Raw genomic sequence first — 18,103 nt, forward strand, 5'->3', positions numbered from 1 at the left:
TTTATTTTTTTTTTGGAAGTATAGAAAAATACATTTTTTAGTTTAATATTTTAATGAAAATATTCATCTATTCTTCTTGAAGTTTTTTGAGAAGTTTTTGGTTTCTTGCAGTGTTTATCATTGTGCTGCAACTTCCTATAACAAATGATAAAAAAAATTTTAATCAATGATAACGTGCAGCTTACAAAAATAAAAAGAAATACATAAAAAACTTATTAATATCAAGCTATGAAACTCTTTCTTAATTTAATTTAGATTAGAGCAAATTACTTTGAGTAACAATCAAGAAGAAAAGATCAATTTGACATATTTCCAGAAGGTTTTCAAATTAGTTAACTTATAATTTTAGTTTAATTAACCACAATAATAAAGTTATTTTTAACCTTGAAAAAATAGTTAAATACATCTTATTGAATTATTTATTATCTTATTGAAAATTAGCTCTGTGCCAAAAAAAAAAAAAAAAAAAAAACATCCGTGAAACATCCAAAAAACATTTAAAATATTTTAAATTCAGTAAAATAAGGAAAGTTATTCTTTTTAAACAAAATAAGAATTAAAATGAAAACTGTAAAAAATGAATTACCATAGGATTACATTGTAAGATAAGTTTATTAGATTTCAGAATTAGTCATTTTAAAACACAGATATGCAGTTAAATTTTAAGATACTAAATAACCATATTACAAATTAATAAATTATACTAAAACAATTATGTGTTATTATAGTGTTTTAATTTGTAATAAGATTGATTACAGGTAAAAAAAATATGGAATTTTAAAATTTTATTCTGTAAAAAGCAGTTAAATACATAAAAATACTGGAATAAGAAAAAAGCTGAAAATATAGATTTGAGGAAAATAAAATTACCAGATAACATTGGAAATTACAGGGCACAATCAAAAAGTTTCTATTTGAGGGCGATGCGGAAGGGTATATACACAAATTAATAAGTTGCCAATCTTCGGTGAGTTTATAAATCTGAATATAGTTTCAAATGCGTGTTTTCAAAAATGAACACAATTCAAAATGCGTGTTTATGAAGATAGACAATGCAATTCAGGGTGTATACATTTTCGTAAACAAGTATTTTGAGTCATGTTCATTTTCGTAAACATGCATTTACGATCTGTTCTCAGATTTAAAAACTCATTGGCACAATATAATGTGCTTGCTCAGATATTTAAGCATGCGATATTAAAGTGGCATTCATTTATTTCCTAAGTATGTGTAAGGAATTATGAGCAATATTTTAACCAAATGCGTCCAAACATGGTTAATGTGTGGTTATCTTTTAGGTTGCCATAGAACTGAGACCAGTAGACATTCACTGTACAATAATGAAGAATGTGCACGAAGAAGCATGTAAGTTGAAAACCATAATTGTGAAATAGTGCTAAAGAACTTAATGGTGCTTTGGATTCAGGATAAGATGCAAGTTCACCTAGAAAGCCTTTCCATCCAATGTAGCACATTTCAACCAACATGTTCAATTTTGCTTTTAAAAAGAATTTTGAAAATAAGGGATATTAATATCTTATGCAAGCCTAGCTTATACCCTTGTCAGCAAAAATAAACAAATTACAAAAACCCTGCCCCCATTAGGCACTTACACAATATTTAAACGGCCTCTTATATAAGTAGCATGGTAAAGAAACTATAAAAAAAGGATAAAATACTGATATATAAGCTGAAGTATTGAAGGTAACTATTTTTATTTAATAGAACTTTAAAAGATCAATTTTGAAGCAAATATCTAAAGTTAAAAAAATATGAAACTAGTACGTGGTATATTACAAGGATAACTGAAAAAGAGAGAACTTAGTCTGAAATTAAATTAAAAAGAAACCTTTCTATAAGACATTCTTTTATTATAAGCGTGGCAGAAAGGAGAAATAAAATTTTAATACAATTTTCAGTTAAAAACAAATTAGTAAGGAGTGTGTTAGATTTTTTTAAGCTCCTCACATTTTTCAAGGTAAAGAATACCCCACTATTTCACAATTTTTTTTAACTTAAAATTTCTGATTGAAAATTATTTAAATTTATAAATGTTTATAATTTTTTTTTTAAATAATAGAGTAAACTGTTTAGCTTACCTTATTATTTGAATATCATAGCTTCCAACCTCTAGTTACAAAAATGCAGAAGATAGACAAAAAAATGCAGAAGAAATGCCTAAACTGCATACGAATTACCAATAAATTTATAAAAGAAGCGGATTTTAATTAATTATTTATTTATAAATCCACTTAATATGAGCATAAAAATGCAATGCTCACCTTTTTTTAAAACAAAAAAGGAAATATTTTTTAAAAAAACTTTTGACCAGTTACTTGATGGTACAATATTAATTTATTAATTCTTGACTAAAAACTTAGTTACGGCCCTGCCTAAGGCTGTTACAAGAAGAGTAGCGATGTCTGACTTAAAGAAAATACTAGCTATCAGGCAGCCGGGTAAAATGCGGAAGATCTTCTCTTCTGCGCATAAAAGCGGAAAAAAATAGCTAAAATAAGAAAAATGCAGAAAGCTTCTGCAAAATGCGGAAGGGTTGGCAGCTATGTAATATTCATATTATTAAGAATTTTATTATTTAAGTCATTGATTCAACTGAAATTTTAAACTTAAGAAATAACATATTTTAAAGCTTAAAGATTTCAATAAAAGTTAAAATACTAACTTGAAATATGATCTTTGAAATACTAACATTTTAAACATGAGATATAACATAATTTATACATAAAAAATTTCAGTAAAACTTGAGATATAACATATTTTATACCTTAAAGATTTTAATAAAACTCACATGCACAATACTTCAATTTTAAGATAAACACAATCAAAATTGTTATAAAATAAAATTATGTGCTAAAATTTTTCTCACACCAAAAATTTTTTATAATAATTCTATTATTAATCCACTAAAAAATCTTCTGTAATTTGAAAATTACAGAAGATTTTACAGGGTTCAGAAAAAAAAATTTGAACAAAATTCCATTATAAAATAGAAGGTGACTAATTTCTTTTTAATTTGCATTCCTTTCTTTTTGTTTACCAATTTAATTATAAAATATTTTACAATATATATCTTAGTTGATGTTAGTTATGATGTTTGTTGATGATGAGTTATGCAAGCCAAAGATTTGCTATTTTAAACTCGCTTAAGCATGGAAAACGATGGTGTGAAATCATTCATTTGCTCAGTTCACAATCATTAAATAAAAAAGTTCTTGGATTCTCTAAAACAGTTACTTTGGCGGGAATGGATAGATTAAGGGTAGAATACTTGCGGCCCATTGCTGAAAATTCCAATAAGCTTTTTTGCCTCCACATCGCTGCAAAAGGCAGTCACTTTAAAAACCGATTAAATTTATTAATTAATATACTCTTATTGTTATTTGTTGTTAATTATTCATTTTTAATAAAGCTATGTTAAAAAATTTCTGTTTTTGCTGCACCCTGTATATAGAAATTATAAAATAAAATACACTTTTATGAAATAATAATAGTGCTAAGCTTGTTTACCTTTTTCTGTCAGAAACTTGTTCCTCAGCAAGAATCTTTCTGATTTCAACTTTGTTCAAACAGTTATCTATGTGTGTATTCAATTCAGTTAAATCTTTAACATTTTGATTCAAATTGCAAATAGGACATGTGTATGTAGCTTTTTGAGGACTTAAGTCCACTGCTTTCTCTATTGGAGGACTAGGGCAGTTGTTATTTATAGAATCGTCAGAGTGTGTTTTTTGTTGCTCACTGTTTAATTCAACAGGAGGGTTCAATTTATTGTTCACAAAAATTGAAGAATTCCCAAGGGATTCAGTTTCTGTGATTTCAGAGTCTATTTCAGTATCAGCACTAGTTGAACAACAAGGCTTCAAAAATTCTTTTATTTTCACTAAATGTTTTTCAGTACTTGGTAACTCACCTTCAAATATCAAATTAGCTATTCTTATGCCTACAAACAAACAATTTAAGTTTTAATTGAAATTAAAATAGACACATAAATTTTCAAAAAAAAGAAAAAAATGAGATTACCAGTAAGAAAACATTTATAAGTACAAAAAGGGTTTAAAAAGTATAAAAATTGGATAAAATGTAATTACATCTATAAATTTAACATTGCCTGAAAATGATTCATTTTCAGTCTTTACAAACATTTTACTGTTTAGAATACACTAGAAACTATAAAAACGATCTGTAGTTGCGTTTATAAATTTAAAAGACAAACATTTAAAAATATTAATTTTAAAATACTTTTTAGTATCATTTTTCAGCATTAGTATAGTATTTACAATAAATTATTTCTTATTTATTTTAAGTAAAATATATTGTTTAACAAGAATGTCATAGAGTAAGCTCTTAAAAAATTTTATTTTGGAAACATGTTATAATTAGAGAAATTTTGTAGCCTTTTTAACCCTGTTAACTTCTTTAACATCCTCTGACTATTAGATCATCAGTTCTATTAACCTGAGCTATAATTAGCGTATAATTACTTCATTCTAGTTCAATATGGATCAATAAGATATGCAAAATAAGATAAGATATGCAAAGATATGCAAAATCTCTCTATTAAGCTAAAGTAAGAAACTTTGAATGTTATAATTTTGATGTCAATCATTTTTATGCTTCAGTATTTGTAGGTTAAAATTATTTCTTAATTATTGTAAACAAAAATATTGTTTACAGAAAGGGTTATAGAAATTAGCACTTGGTAAAAAAAAGGAGTTTTAATTCAGAAATATGCTATCATTAGAAAGATTTTGCATTCTTTTCTGACTGGTTCTCTATTTTTACTTCAATAGAACACTGGCTCAAATTACTTACTCCTTAACTAGCAAATAATTAATTAATTCTTGTGTAATATGAATCAATCAGGTAGAAAGAGATGCAAAATATCTCTATCACTTTTAAAAAGTGTAAGCTAAATTAAGAAACTATGAAAAATACTAAAACCATCTATTAATAAACAGCAGTTCTTTTAAACCTTAAAATGTGTATTTTTTTAAATTTAAATTCAAGATATTTTTTAATGAAAACCAAGAATTAAAAAATTTATTGTGCTTCATAAATAAAAAATGTATTTTTTACGTAAATGACCAGAAATATTCAGAAATGATAATCAAAGAAGTATTTTCTTTATAAGAAAATTAAAAGAAACTGAAAGTTTATGCATAGATGTATTAATCTACTTTTTTTAGAACAAATGATTTGTAAATTCTTTATGAAGCAAAAATAAATGCTTGTCAGAAGCTTTAAGTGACATTCAACAGTTATAGATGAAAACTACATAATTTTTTTTTTGGTTAAAAAAATATATCTTGTATATACTTCTTTTTAGCGTGAGATAACGGAGAAACTTTTTTTCATTCTTACCAAGTAAAATGAGGATTAATTTAGATTCTTTAATTTTTAACTGTTAATTAATCAGTAAAACTTTTTACCTTAAGACTGGATTATAAAAAAACTTTTTCTAGCATTTTAACCAAGCATAGAATATTATTTAAGGAAAGTATTTACATAGCAGGTTTCGGTACTTCAATTTAACGATTAATGACAATAGTCGTATTGCATATTAAATTAAATCTAAGATAAAAATGGTTTTAAAAATTTGCATTATTTTATAGAGAGCTTCCAACTAGATCTATGATAAAAAAAAAATTAAAAAAATTGATACTGTACCCATGAGTCTTAACTGTAATGGTTTAGGTGCAACTGAAGCAATTTCTGCATCAAGTAGCTTTTTGGCAGCTTTCATTATAATATCCTTATCAGAAGTGTAAAAAGAGAGCGAATGATTCCTTGTGTGGGAAACAAAATTAGTCGTTTTATACTTCAAAACTATGACTTTTCCCTAGATAAAAAAAGATACTTATTAAAATAAAAAAAAGCAAAACTTTATTCAATACCTAAACTCGAATTGACACCCAGTGCAATAGTAAATATAATCTTGCATACAAATAATAAGTTAGAGGTAGTTCATATAATGCGTTTAGCAATTTTTAACACAATGAAACAAATTATTATGTATATCACTCCATCTATGATAGACCATATGAATCACACCATATGAATCACATACCACCATATGAATCACAATATATCAATTGTTTTTTATTCAGCCATTCAGAAGCAAAAATTAGACCTGAACAAGAAACTATGACTGATGCAACACTTAAAGGGGAAAAAAGAGTAAATAGTTACTAAAACTATCATATTGTTATAGAACCTACATTTATTTTAAGAACATACCCACACAAAAGAGTGTGAAACACAGATAAGCTCTCAGAAACTAGTAATTGGGGGAAAAATCAAATCATGTGATAATTAAACCATAAGTAATCAAGAATCTGTCTAATGTGATAACTGAAATGTAATTTCTAGTAAGTTACTATTTATTTCTAGTAAGGTTACATTAAAATGCTTTTTCAATTTAGATGAAAAAACTCATTTATATTAGCTGATAAAATTTAATTTGAATTTTAACAACATTTTTTGTAGTAAGTATGTTTACTACTACCCAACAGGTGTTATAAAAAAGTAAGAAACTTAACGTCTTGATTTCTTTACATTTATAAAATAAATTTTATAAATACTCCAAACTGAAAAAGGAATTATATGTTATGACTTATTTTACATTCCCTAAAAACAGGCATATTGTAACCACTTTTATTCAATATCACTTCATCAAAGCTGAAGTTAATAACGAATGGCATACCAAAGTTATAGTGGTGGTAAATATACTTACCACGGCCTTAGAAAGGGTTTAAAATAAAAATTTGTTAAACATCTATCAAGTATTTCTTATTGCTTCATAAAAACTATAACTTTTAAAGCATGTATAGTTTAAGTGCATACAATTTAAATTTTTTAAACAGCTTTTGTAACTGTAAGTATCAATTTGTAAATGCAGGGAATCTCATAAACCAGTCTCTTGTAGCACATGTCCGTGCAACCTAAGTTTCTAATATGAGCTTATTAATCTTAATAGCTGAACCTGATACTATAATGAACACAACCCACCTGCTAATTGGTCTCTTGCAACTACCACTGAGTTTCTATAATGTACAGCTAGGCAAAAAAACATCATTTACAGAGTTAAGGACAGTCATTACATTTATACATAACTTAATATTCTCACAGAAATATAACTTTAAAGCGGTCCAAATGTGCATGGTATTAAATTGAAGACAACTTAAATCATAGTTCCTTGATATTGATTTCTTTCAAAATATCTTGCATAGTATTTTCAACTATTCTCTTATGAGTTTGAACTCTGGCAACATAGAATTTGTTCAGCTAAAATCAGCTTTGATTACTCTATCATTATATTAGAGGAAACCATGATTACAGGTCGCACAATTTATAAAACTGGCCATGCAAATATAACTTAAAAGCTGTCAAAAGGTCCATGGTGGTAAATTAAAAACAATTAAAATCATATTTTGTGGGTCTCTACTTCTTTCAAAACATATTAGACCAACTTGCATAGTATTTGCAACTTTCCTCTCAAGAGCTCTGGGATCATAAAAACTTTTCTGTAGAAACAAAAGGTTTTATTACAATATCATCATATCACATCGAATGCCAGTAATGATGACTGGTTATGCAATTTGTGTTACACACAGGATATTTCAATAGCATTGTGAAATATTAAAATTTTTTCGCTATGAAAAATACAACAAAAAAAAATTAAATGTATTCTACTGCATTATTCCAATATTTTTTAAAAAAAAAAACATTCACAACAAGTAAAATAATACGGAATGCACCATAAACAAGAAAAACTACTATCACTTTCAAGGGTAAAATTAAGATTAGTAAAATTTAATAATTTATCAGAAATTGTGCATTAAAAAATATTCTTTCAACTTTTTAAAAGGGGAAAAAATAAAAGCAAGTAAAATATAATCAAGTTTTACAATACCAACATATTACGATGAACCATATCTTCAACCACTTCTTCACATATTTCTTGGCATTTTTCAAGTAATTCGTCACGATGACTCATCTCTCTAAATGTATGCTCTGTCCCAATACTCTTCCTTACATAATCACTAAAATAAGAAACATAGTTCAAGTCAGTGAGAGCATCTGCCATTATTTAACATGCAGGGTGTTTTAAGAGGGAGCAATAAGGCAAACATACAAAAATAATTAAAAATCTCATAAGAACACAAGTTTGTAAAAGCTATGCAGCATTGCTGGAAGTAGATTTCAAATTGTACAAAATATAAAAAGACAGTAAAAAAATTTCAAAATCAATTTATATAAAGTATATTTCCACCCATATTATATATGTGCAATCAATACTACTGCAAGAGATGCACAATATTTTTTCCAGAATGCTGCAGCAGCAACATGTGTTAGAGACACATTTGGTATGTTTAAAAGGACTTATGAACAGAACAACATGGAATAAGACAGGACAACATGGAGTTATTCAAGGGACACACACAGATAAACTCGCCATTTTATTATTATAGATTTGTCTTAAATTTTCAAACAGATGAAAACTGAGCTAGGTTATAAGGAAGAAAAAAAAAAGAAAGGATTATTTTTTTGATATATAAAGTGGAAATAACATCATGAAAGCACAAGTAACATCACAAAAACAGCAATACAATAATTTTCTCTACTCTTTGTAAATACAATGGGAGTTTCAAGGTTACATGATTTTCCCACCCTCTACATTTCCCCCCTTTCTGTTACTAAGAAGGGTAAAATCTCGCTCCTTCTTTACAGCAGTTCATTTAAGCATGAAACTCACACTGAAGTGAGGAAAAAGTAAGATTAGTGCAGATATCTTGGTAATGGAGAGGGGAAGTGTGGAGAGTAGGAAAATCGTGAAACCTTGAGACACTTATTCTATTTACAATGAATATAAATACAATGCACCTTACACAATATCAAACCACAGAATGAAAGAGAGAAACAAAGAGATGTAAAAAAAATGTCACTCGTTTATGTTTATGCCTTAGGCTAATATGAAAATCCAGCTTTTTGCAGACTGAGAACTTCACTTTGCAAAGCACGTCCAAAGCTCACTGCAATAAACCTAACAAATGATTTTGGCAGCTTACAAAGAGCTGGATTTTTTAATTAGTCTAAGGACATGTACATCATTCATACAAATTTTACCTAATTGTGATTACCTTTTCACAGTGGTGCTCCCAAGACCAATAGCAACTCTTATATAAAAATCAATTGTAGAGGGAGAAAATAATAAGCCTACAATGTCACGATTAGTCCACAAATCAACGCAGGTAAAAATACCTAAAGCATTCAAAATTTGTCCTTGAACTGGTCCAATGCCGGAAACCTATTAAAAATATTGTTTAAAACAAAAGTAGATGGCAAGAAAATTTTTAATAAAAATATTTGCAATTTTTTAGCTTTGAAATACACATGAATAATCCACAGCCATTTATTTTACATCAGAATGAGAAATATTTGAAAAAAAAGTTTAGACAATTACCAGATATTTTTTACGTTACAAGGGTTTATATTTATAAATATAGTATCTGGAAAAAAAAATTGCCTGAATTTTCCTCAATTATCCAAATGAGCAATTCTAAAAAATAATATTGGTGGATAGAAAATACAAATAAAATCTAAAAAACAAGAGAAATTAAAAGTCATATGCATCAATATCAGTAAAAACTCATTGTTATTTGCATATAGCATCTAGTTACATTATAGAATATTATGATGTATCCTGATATCTATGCACATACAAATCAAAGTTCAATTCCCATCCCAAAGTTCTTTCCCAATTTTAAGCTATAGACTGTAATATCATAAACCATCCACAAACCAGCTGACAGGTAAAAGTAAGTGTTCTTATAAATAAATATTTAGAAAAATTCATGACGCAGAAAATGGGGAAAATTTATTCCCCATTCACTATGATGTCATCTTTATAAAGCTTATATTTACTATGATGTCATCTTCATAAAGATTCAAAGCTCAAAATACTCAGGAGAAAATACTTTTTGAGATGATAGCAAATATTCATAAGACTTTCCTCTTAAACATAAAAAATAGTATTAAATCCGAAAGTATTTATTTCCGAAAATTTTCCCAATTTATACTTTAGATGAGGATGAGATGGACTTATTATAAATGTTTCATGAGTGTATATTAACATTTGAAAGAGGGGTCAAACTGATAAATTAGCTATTATTTACAATGACTAGTTTAATTATTAGTTATACATAATTCTTATTAATGCTTGGCCACAGTGGTATTCTCATTACATCCATTGAACCCACGTATATTTTTACCAATCAGATTTGAAAAATTAGTTGCATTTGAACTTTTTTTTTTTTTACTAAACTAATGTTAAAAGTACTTGCCAGGAATAGCAACAAACTACTGATTTTTCATATGGCATCACATCTAAAATTATAATTCAATAAAAATAATATTTATTCTAAAACTATAACTTAATTTTTTATAAAGATATAAAGACATACCTTTTTGACTGGTAATGTAGATATAAAACTTTGCACAGCTTCAAGTGTAGATGGTATTTGATACTGCCCGTTTGGTTTATTCTGATCCGAACATACTTTTGCAAGCATTGTGTTAGGGGCAATTCCTGTGAAATAATATGCATTACATATTTTTTATGAACACAATAGGCTTGCAAAAACAAAGCAAATGTGCAAAAATCAAAAGTAAATGATGAACTTAACATCATTTACATTTAACGTCTTTATGTGAGCATTGAGATAACACATTTCATGAAACAACGAAGTACAACACATAACCATAAAGAGTTGACTTTTGCATTTTTAGACTTTTTCAATTTATTCAGATTTTATATTCCTAATATCAATAATAAACACACTTCAAAGTTATTAGGATGAATAAATAATATCAAGTTGAAAAATTATTCTTATTAAAGAGTCCTACCAGCACTAGCAGTTAAATTTGTAGCTTCTTGAATTTTCCTCCTTATCTCATTCACAATATCGTAAGATTGCTGGTCTCGTTCTTGAACATTCATCGACTGAGAACAAGTCAAGCATTCTTTATACGAATCAGTTTCTTCATCACCATTATCTTCTTCTTTAGAGACAGAGCTGCACTGACTATTTGTGATGCAAAAGTTCTTATGTTGTTGCCTTTTATGCTCAAGTTTAATATATTCAGTTAAATCCAGGTAAAATTCATCTAAACCAGAAGAGCTATAGTCTGGGTCATAGTTTTTAATTACATTTCTGACCATTTTGCTCACTTTTCGGTACTTTTCAAAGTTGCATGGTACAATGATGAGCTTAGGGCAAAGTTTTTTAGCAATAAAGCCTGGCATAGCAGCCCGAACTCCAAATTTTCTTGCCAGGTAATTTGATGTAGACTGTAAAATAAAAGTAGGAAAAGTAAAACAAATTGAAATGTAAAAGCAAATTTATTTCAAAAAAGTCAAACTTAAAAAGTTTTTTTCCAGAAAAGACCAGCAAGGAAAAAAAACTTACTTTTTTGGCTGCATTGAAGTAAATTTTATAAAATGTGACTTTTTACACTAAGGATATTACTAAATTTTCACTCTGTAATAAGAGGAGCATCGATTTGTCTCAAAAGATAAGTATATTTTCAATATAAAAATCGATTTGAATTCTTCTTTAATAGAATTATTTTTTTCCACTGTTTCTAAATTAATTATATCTCTAATTTATTCAAAAATCCTTAGAATATATGCTTTGGTTAAGAAAATTTTTTTTTAATAAAAATTTATTTGCTAAAAGATTTTTCTCTCTTGACACCTTGATTTCGATACTTTGAAATTTTAATGTTATAATTTTGGTATTTTTTCAAAGTACATTATAATGATTTCTAAAAGTTGTTACAAAATGCCTTGTGGTAATTATAAAGTTTTTCCGAAAAGAAGAAAGTAACTCCGATTGCAATAACAACTATAAAATATCAAACATAAAAACATGTTGTGTATCAACTACAATTGAATAATATTGTAACAATATAAAAATTTTAAAAATACAAAATAGTGAAAATTGCTAGACTCAATAAGCTTGAATAAATTCATGAATAAACTCATTTTTGGTTGCCATGGTAAATGACCCAGTTTTCTAGCGTTAAGCATGGTCTTAATTTGTGACAAAAATTTTCATGTAATGAAAACTTGATTGGAGTATTCGCTAAAATAAGATCAATAAGTTTAGAATTTAAATGCTTCGAACGCTTTCAAATAAGTATAAAAAAGTTAGATAATAATAGTAAATGAGGAGACAAATTTTTTACCAACATAGAGGAAGTACCAACTGCCATAGGTTTTTCTCTTAGAGATGGATCGTCTTCCATTTCAACAGCAGCATAGAATGCATCCATGTCAATATGAACAATAGAATGTGAGAGGTCTCTCTCAATTTCAAACATTGAGGCAAGTTTGGTCATCTGAAATGAGTACACTAAGCAATTTAATAAATGGTTTAATCAGCTTGAATTTTAAAACAGTTTTTTTTTTTTCGAATAATAGATATATTTTTCATGATACTTTTTACACTACAGGGGAAGTTTTAGGAAAAATTTGAGTCTGTAAATGGATCCTTCACAATATTTGCTAGTAAACAGAATCATCACCCAAAATTTTATAAAAAAAAACTTTAAAAAAAACTAGCTCTTTCACAAAATAAGTTACCTTAAAAATAGCCTCTTCCCAGTATATTTGGTTTAAAAAGAAGAGCTGATAACATTTTTAATTCATAATTTTAAAAAAACTCCTCTGAGGCTATGATTCTTGCGTTGTTTCACAGAAATCTTATTTTCGATATTAATGAATTAACAGTGGCAGAAAGAATTTGATTCTATGACAATTTTAGATTCAAAAATAATGACTAGATTTTTCAAACATTTGCCCAAATAGGACTTTTCCGAAATAATCTACACAGATTACTAGTTCTTTACAAAAACAGGACCTCATTTTTCAGAAATTCACACAATTTTGAGTAGGATATTTCATAATTTTTCCAAAACAAGACCTTACACAAAAATGTTTGGACTCACCATTGCAACAGAGCTGGGTTTGGTATAATTTAAGATGATTTTAAAAAAAAAATTGCCAAATACAAATATAATTGGGACATTTTTGTAAATCCGGAACCACTTCTTAATATAACATTGCAAAAAATTATCAAATCTAGAAATCATATCTCATGGAATATCACGCAACATTATACTACTTTAAAAAATATTTCTTCTTCATACTCCTGACTTACTAATAATTTTAGATTTTTTCAACCCTTTCAAAGCAATTTTTATAATTTCACATGACATAAGGAAAATAAGAAATAATACAATACTCTTACAATCTAGGCAAGATTAGACATTCTTTTGGAAGAAATCCAAAATAACCACAAAAAAATATTTAAAATTTATGAAATTTAACTAAATTGGGTTTTAAAATAAAATTCAACAAATAGCATAACAAAATATTATGAAATACATTTATTTCAAGCACTTAATTTAAATTTGTAAACTATTTACTTTAACATTTTAAACTTACTTTAAATTTTAATAAATTCTTTTTTTTTTAAAAAAAAAGAAAATTTGATTTTTTTACTTATATTACGCAGGGAAATAAGAAACAATATTTCTAAACTAAAAACAGAAAATGTAACATTGTATGATGGTCGAAAATGTGACAAAAAAATCACCTTTTGAAGCGAAGTCTTTCTTTCTTGAGCAGTGGCTCTTTCCAAAGTTAAATTCATTTCAGTCACCTTAGAATCAATTGATTTTTGTCTTTTTTCTTGAAAAGTAAAATAGGGTGTTCCCTTCGATGCTTCATATATAATCTTATTAATCATTTCCTTATCCAAACCTTGCATACCAGCTTTCTGGTCATTTAGTTGCATAGTTTTTATTCCTGAAAAAATTTTCATAATTTAAATATTAAAAGAAAAGAGAGAATTGTTTTCTACAATTACTATGGAATAGTACAGATCAAGTTCAATGAACAACTTGTTATGCATTCAATAATTGCCTGCACTTTGAGCAATAGGAAGCTACAGTAGGGAACCGATTATCCGGAACGATCGGGACCATCAATATTCCGGATAACTGATTTTTCCGGTTTTCTGAATCGCTACAAAATGCCGTTTTTTTTATAGTTAAACCCAACTAAAAAAAAATATTTAAAAATAATCTTAAAAAGAAGAAAAAACGATGAAGTAATACACTAATGATTATTTCCAAAATGATGGTAAGGTAACATCTTTCAAAACAGAACGAAAAATCCTAAAATCTTATGAGAAAAAAATTTTTTAAAAATGGCGGGAAAACTAATCGAATTTCGTTCCGGTTTTTTGGTTTTCTGATTTCCGGATAACGTGTTCTGTACTGTATTTTATTTTAGTTTCAACATTTTAGTTACAAAGCTTAGTATACTAACTCCCGTTATTTTGAGACACCAGTTGTATCAGCTATCATCAAAAGCTTAAACATACTTATCTTGATAAAAACAAAAACTTAAGTTAGTTGTCTTATCATTATAACTTACTATCAGTCATTTTTTGTAATACCAGAAAAAATCTTTGCGTATTTTTTTTGAAGGAATATTCCCATACTAATACCTGTTTTTACAAACCACCATCACCAAGGTGCAAAAAAGTCTTTGTGCTTGCAAAATTTTTTAAGAAAAGTAGTGGTTAGCCTGGTGTGGCTACAAGCTATACCCTTCGAGTTGGTTCCCTTTTGTGATTTCTTAAGTCCTACCAGAATTTAGCGGCTTTTTGGCACAGGTACCAATAAGGAAATCTTTCCTTTTTATGTTGCTCTAAGCATTTGTTCAGATTTGCAATTGAGAGAGTAAGCAGATCAGTCGGGATGTCACGGGAGGTGGCATTCACTATTCGGATTTTCACTACTCTGTAAATTTTGTCAGACAATTCGGAATTTTTACAAAACTTCACTTTCTCTCTCTTTTTTTCTTCTTCAAATAAAAATAGACAATATTACCTCATTATTTAGATTTTTAAATTACGGTGAAAAAAATAGGCACAGGTATCATTTAAGAACCATTCTTATATCTTCCTCAACAAATTTATTTTTCTCCATGACTTCGAACCCATTTTTGAATCACTCGCTAGCTCTTACTTCCGAAAGCTAATGAACCAGTTTCATCAGAAATTGAGAGATAAGATGTCCCTATGAGGTCATATTCATAAACTCCCTCACTCTTCCTTTATGAAGAAGAAGTAAAAGAAATAATAATGAATAGGTAAATGCAGTTCGGTTAGTAATATAGGCAAATGTTGCACGAAGTTTGAAAAAAATTATCAATTAAATTACATACTGTAGAAACTTATCTTAATTTTTAAATACCTAAAAATTTCTATGATTAAAAGGTGTACAGTGATGTGCCTGGTTACTCTTGTTTATGAGCAAATTAAATAAACAGCTGTTATTTTTTGAAACCATCTTTATTTACCAACTCACAGCTGCAAAAATTAAAAGCTGGATGAATAATTTTGAAAAAAAGGACATGAAAGACAATAAATTTTAGTGACAGTCGGATAAGAGAAAAAAAGAAAGAAACGAAAATCATCACAAAAGAGGACGAACTTGAAGGGTATACCTTGTCACCCGTCAATCCCTAGGTAACCAATACATTTGTTTTTTAAAATTTTGCAAGTTAAACCATAATGGTGATTTCTCCACATGGAAATTTCCCCATAGAGTTAATTGAATAAAAAAATTGTTTACAAAATTGAACTACAAGATTTGCCAGAAATTTCTTAATTAAGAATAAAATAAAAAATTATTACCAGATTTATTTTGCTCTGCTCTTTGTTCCCTGTCCCCCATTTTGAATTTCAGAACAATATTCAGTATTCAAAAAATTTAAGATATATTCATGATAAAATAATTAATACATAGAAAATTATAGAGATATTGAGCTAGTTTTTAAATTCGTTGAAAATTCAAGTAGGCCTCCATTTGCCTGATTTGTTTATTTACTTTTGTTATTTACTTATGCCACCATTATTCATCTTAAATCAATTATGAAATTATAAACTTTTAACATATAATTTTTAAAATTTTGAATGACTAGAGTTTATAAAAAAATTAAACATTTTGTTTAAAATTCTTTATAACTCCAGAAAAACATATTTTTGATAAAATTCTTTTTTAAAGGCAATGTTTGTCTTTTGTGATAAAAATATGTTTGAGAACATGTAAAATATTATAATAATATTTTCTTGTTGAAAATGTTATAAATTTTTGAGGTTCTGTCTTTTTTCTTTCGATTTCATTTGTTTATCTTCATGCGCATGATGACGTCAGAAAACACAGAAATTTCTAGCATCTAGCAGAATTGGCATTCTGGCAGATTGTTGGTCAATTTTTAGAATAATTACGAAGGTGTTCGATTGCGTCTGCTTCATTGAGTTAGATATTATTTTAAAATATATATTTGTTATTACTGTAATCTGTACTAATATTGTAAATTTTGAAAATTTTTTAATTGAAGAAGTTGATTTTACTTAAATTCTTTGGTAGTGTTTAAAATTTGCATTATGTTGCGAGGTTTTGATGACGATCCTTTCTTCAGGTAAAAAGAAAAAAAAAATATGGGTTACTCTTCAAATTGTTTACAATTAATCTTAAAATGTGCTATGTTAAAAATGATGTGAAAAATTAATCTTTTTGTTTGAGATTTTAATGTTTAGCAGATATCATTGTTGAGCTATTTGTTGAAATCTTTTTTTCTATAGCTTCTAAATAGCTGTATGCTTGTGTTATAATCTAATGAATGTTCGAAGTCTTCATTTCATTAGTAATGGCACTTTTTATTTAATTTAGATTCTATTTTTCTCTTAATATTCATTGCTTTAAAATTTATTGTTGAAACTTTAATATAAATTTGCATAATTATCTGAACTCCATTAAATTTTTTTCGTTGACATATTAGTGATTCCGCTAACGCGTTAAAACGCGTAAATTCTCCATAAATAGTGGAGGAAACACGATGAATAAGTTATGTTACTTCATCTAGTAAACGTAATTCTTCACCACAGGAGAAAAAAAATTATTATATTTCTTAAAAATTTATTTCTATTTTTTAAATAGGGCAGTTTTATTTGGCTATATCAATTAAAGCAAGCAAGTACTGGTATAAAAGATTTCCTTGTTTACGTATATTTTTACAAGATACAATTAAGTCAACTTTGGTCAAGTGGATCAGCTGCCAGCTACCTTGATATAAATGTTGTATGTTGAGGGAAACATTTATTTTTGTGGATTTAACATAATTGAGAAGTGATTGTTATAATAATAATCAAAATTAGGTATCAAAATTATATACTTTCATAATTATTAGTTTTAAAAATGTTTGGCGTGCAATTGAAAGATGTCCTAAGAATCGTAGTTTGATTTTGATGTAAAATTGAAGCCTGATAAATTGAAAATAACTTTTGTGTGAAATGTGTTCAAAATTTATTATTTGTAATCAACGTTAACTAAACTCTACATTTTTTAACTAGTTACAATGCATTAATTCCTGGTTTATGATTTCTTTTGTGTTAACAAAAGTTCATGTTAAATCTAGTTTGATTTTTTTCTTTCGCTCTTCTCCTTGTTGAGGTTTCAAGCTAATGGTGTTAAACATTATGTTAGTATTTATGATATTATTGTGATTTTTAGGGATATGTTTCTATATTGGTGTCTGTTTGCACCAAATACAAAGGTGATTGTACCCCGGAATTCCGAATTCTTCTGTGCCTAAAAACTAGAAGCAGGGCATGTAATTTTTCCTCAAAGATTTTGACTATTGCATCGTATGTCAAGAAAATAATTTATGATATTGTGATTTTTAGGGATATGTTTCCATATTGGTACCTGTTTGCACCAAATACAAAGGTGATTGTATTCCAGATGTACCCTGAAATTCCGAATTCTTCTGTGCCTAAAAACTAAAAGCGGGGCATGTAATTTTTCCACAAAGATTTTGAGTATCGCCTCATATCTCAAGAAAATTATTTTGCGAACTTCCAAGAATCCAAAAACTTCTAATCCGACTGCAACAAAAAAACTTATGCTAAATCCTGTTAGAGATGTATCACGTGATTCTTCT

At 27.5% G+C, this 18,103-nt stretch overlaps 2 protein-coding genes across 6 annotated transcripts in view; one reads left to right on the plus strand and one right to left on the minus strand.

The window, feature by feature from the left end:
• LOC107439479 (DNA polymerase kappa) lies at positions 1 to 16,120 on the minus strand. 3 transcript variants are annotated; one of them, XM_016052107.3, is made up of 10 exons: positions 15,795 to 16,120; positions 13,683 to 13,894; positions 12,271 to 12,423; positions 10,927 to 11,371; positions 10,485 to 10,609; positions 9,162 to 9,328; positions 7,934 to 8,063; positions 5,689 to 5,860; positions 3,529 to 3,961; positions 1 to 135 (listed from the first exon to the last, which is right to left on the minus strand). In XM_016052107.3, exons 1-10 carry the CDS (start codon positions 15,832 to 15,834, stop codon positions 51 to 53), a joined length of 1,962 nt encoding a protein of 653 aa, XP_015907593.1. In that variant the 5' UTR covers positions 15,835 to 16,120; the 3' UTR covers positions 1 to 50. The 3 variants fall into 3 exon arrangements, with proteins under 3 accessions (XP_015907593.1, XP_087007803.1, XP_042908307.1); XM_087151677.1 differs by lacking the exon at positions 3,529 to 3,961 and having other exon boundaries at positions 15,795 to 15,988; XM_043052373.2 differs by lacking the exon at positions 13,683 to 13,894 and having other exon boundaries at positions 15,795 to 15,935.
• Positions 15,991 to 18,103, plus strand: part of Mlf (myeloid leukemia factor) — a 23,405-nt gene continuing 21,292 nt past the window's right edge. The window contains exon 1 of one of the 3 annotated variants that reach the window (XM_071187190.1): positions 15,991 to 16,418. Coding sequence is in view for 1 of the 3 variants with exons in the window: in XM_016052108.4 (XP_015907594.1) it covers positions 16,548 to 16,582 (35 nt within the window). In the remaining 2 variants the exon portion in view is untranslated. The other 2 variants (XM_016052108.4, XM_071187191.1) reach the window with 2 other exon arrangements.

This window comes from Parasteatoda tepidariorum, chromosome 9, assembly GCF_982258835.1.
Source record: "Parasteatoda tepidariorum strain Cologne lab strain chromosome 9, Ptep-v5.0, whole genome shotgun sequence".
Classification (NCBI taxonomy): Eukaryota; Metazoa; Arthropoda; class Arachnida; order Araneae; family Theridiidae; genus Parasteatoda; species Parasteatoda tepidariorum.

Coding starts and splice junctions, on each gene's coding strand:
- LOC107439479 (XM_016052107.3), bottom strand. CDS start 15,834: ATGGGGGACAGGGAACAAAGAGCAGAGCAAAATAAATCTG. Junction 12,424..13,682: donor GAAAGACTTCGCTTCAAAAG/GTGATTTTTTTG, acceptor TACTCATTTCAG/ATGACCAAACTTGCCTCAAT. Junction 8,064..9,161: donor GGGAGCACCACTGTGAAAAG/GTAATCACAATT, acceptor TTCTTATTTTAG/TGATTATGTAAGGAAGAGTA.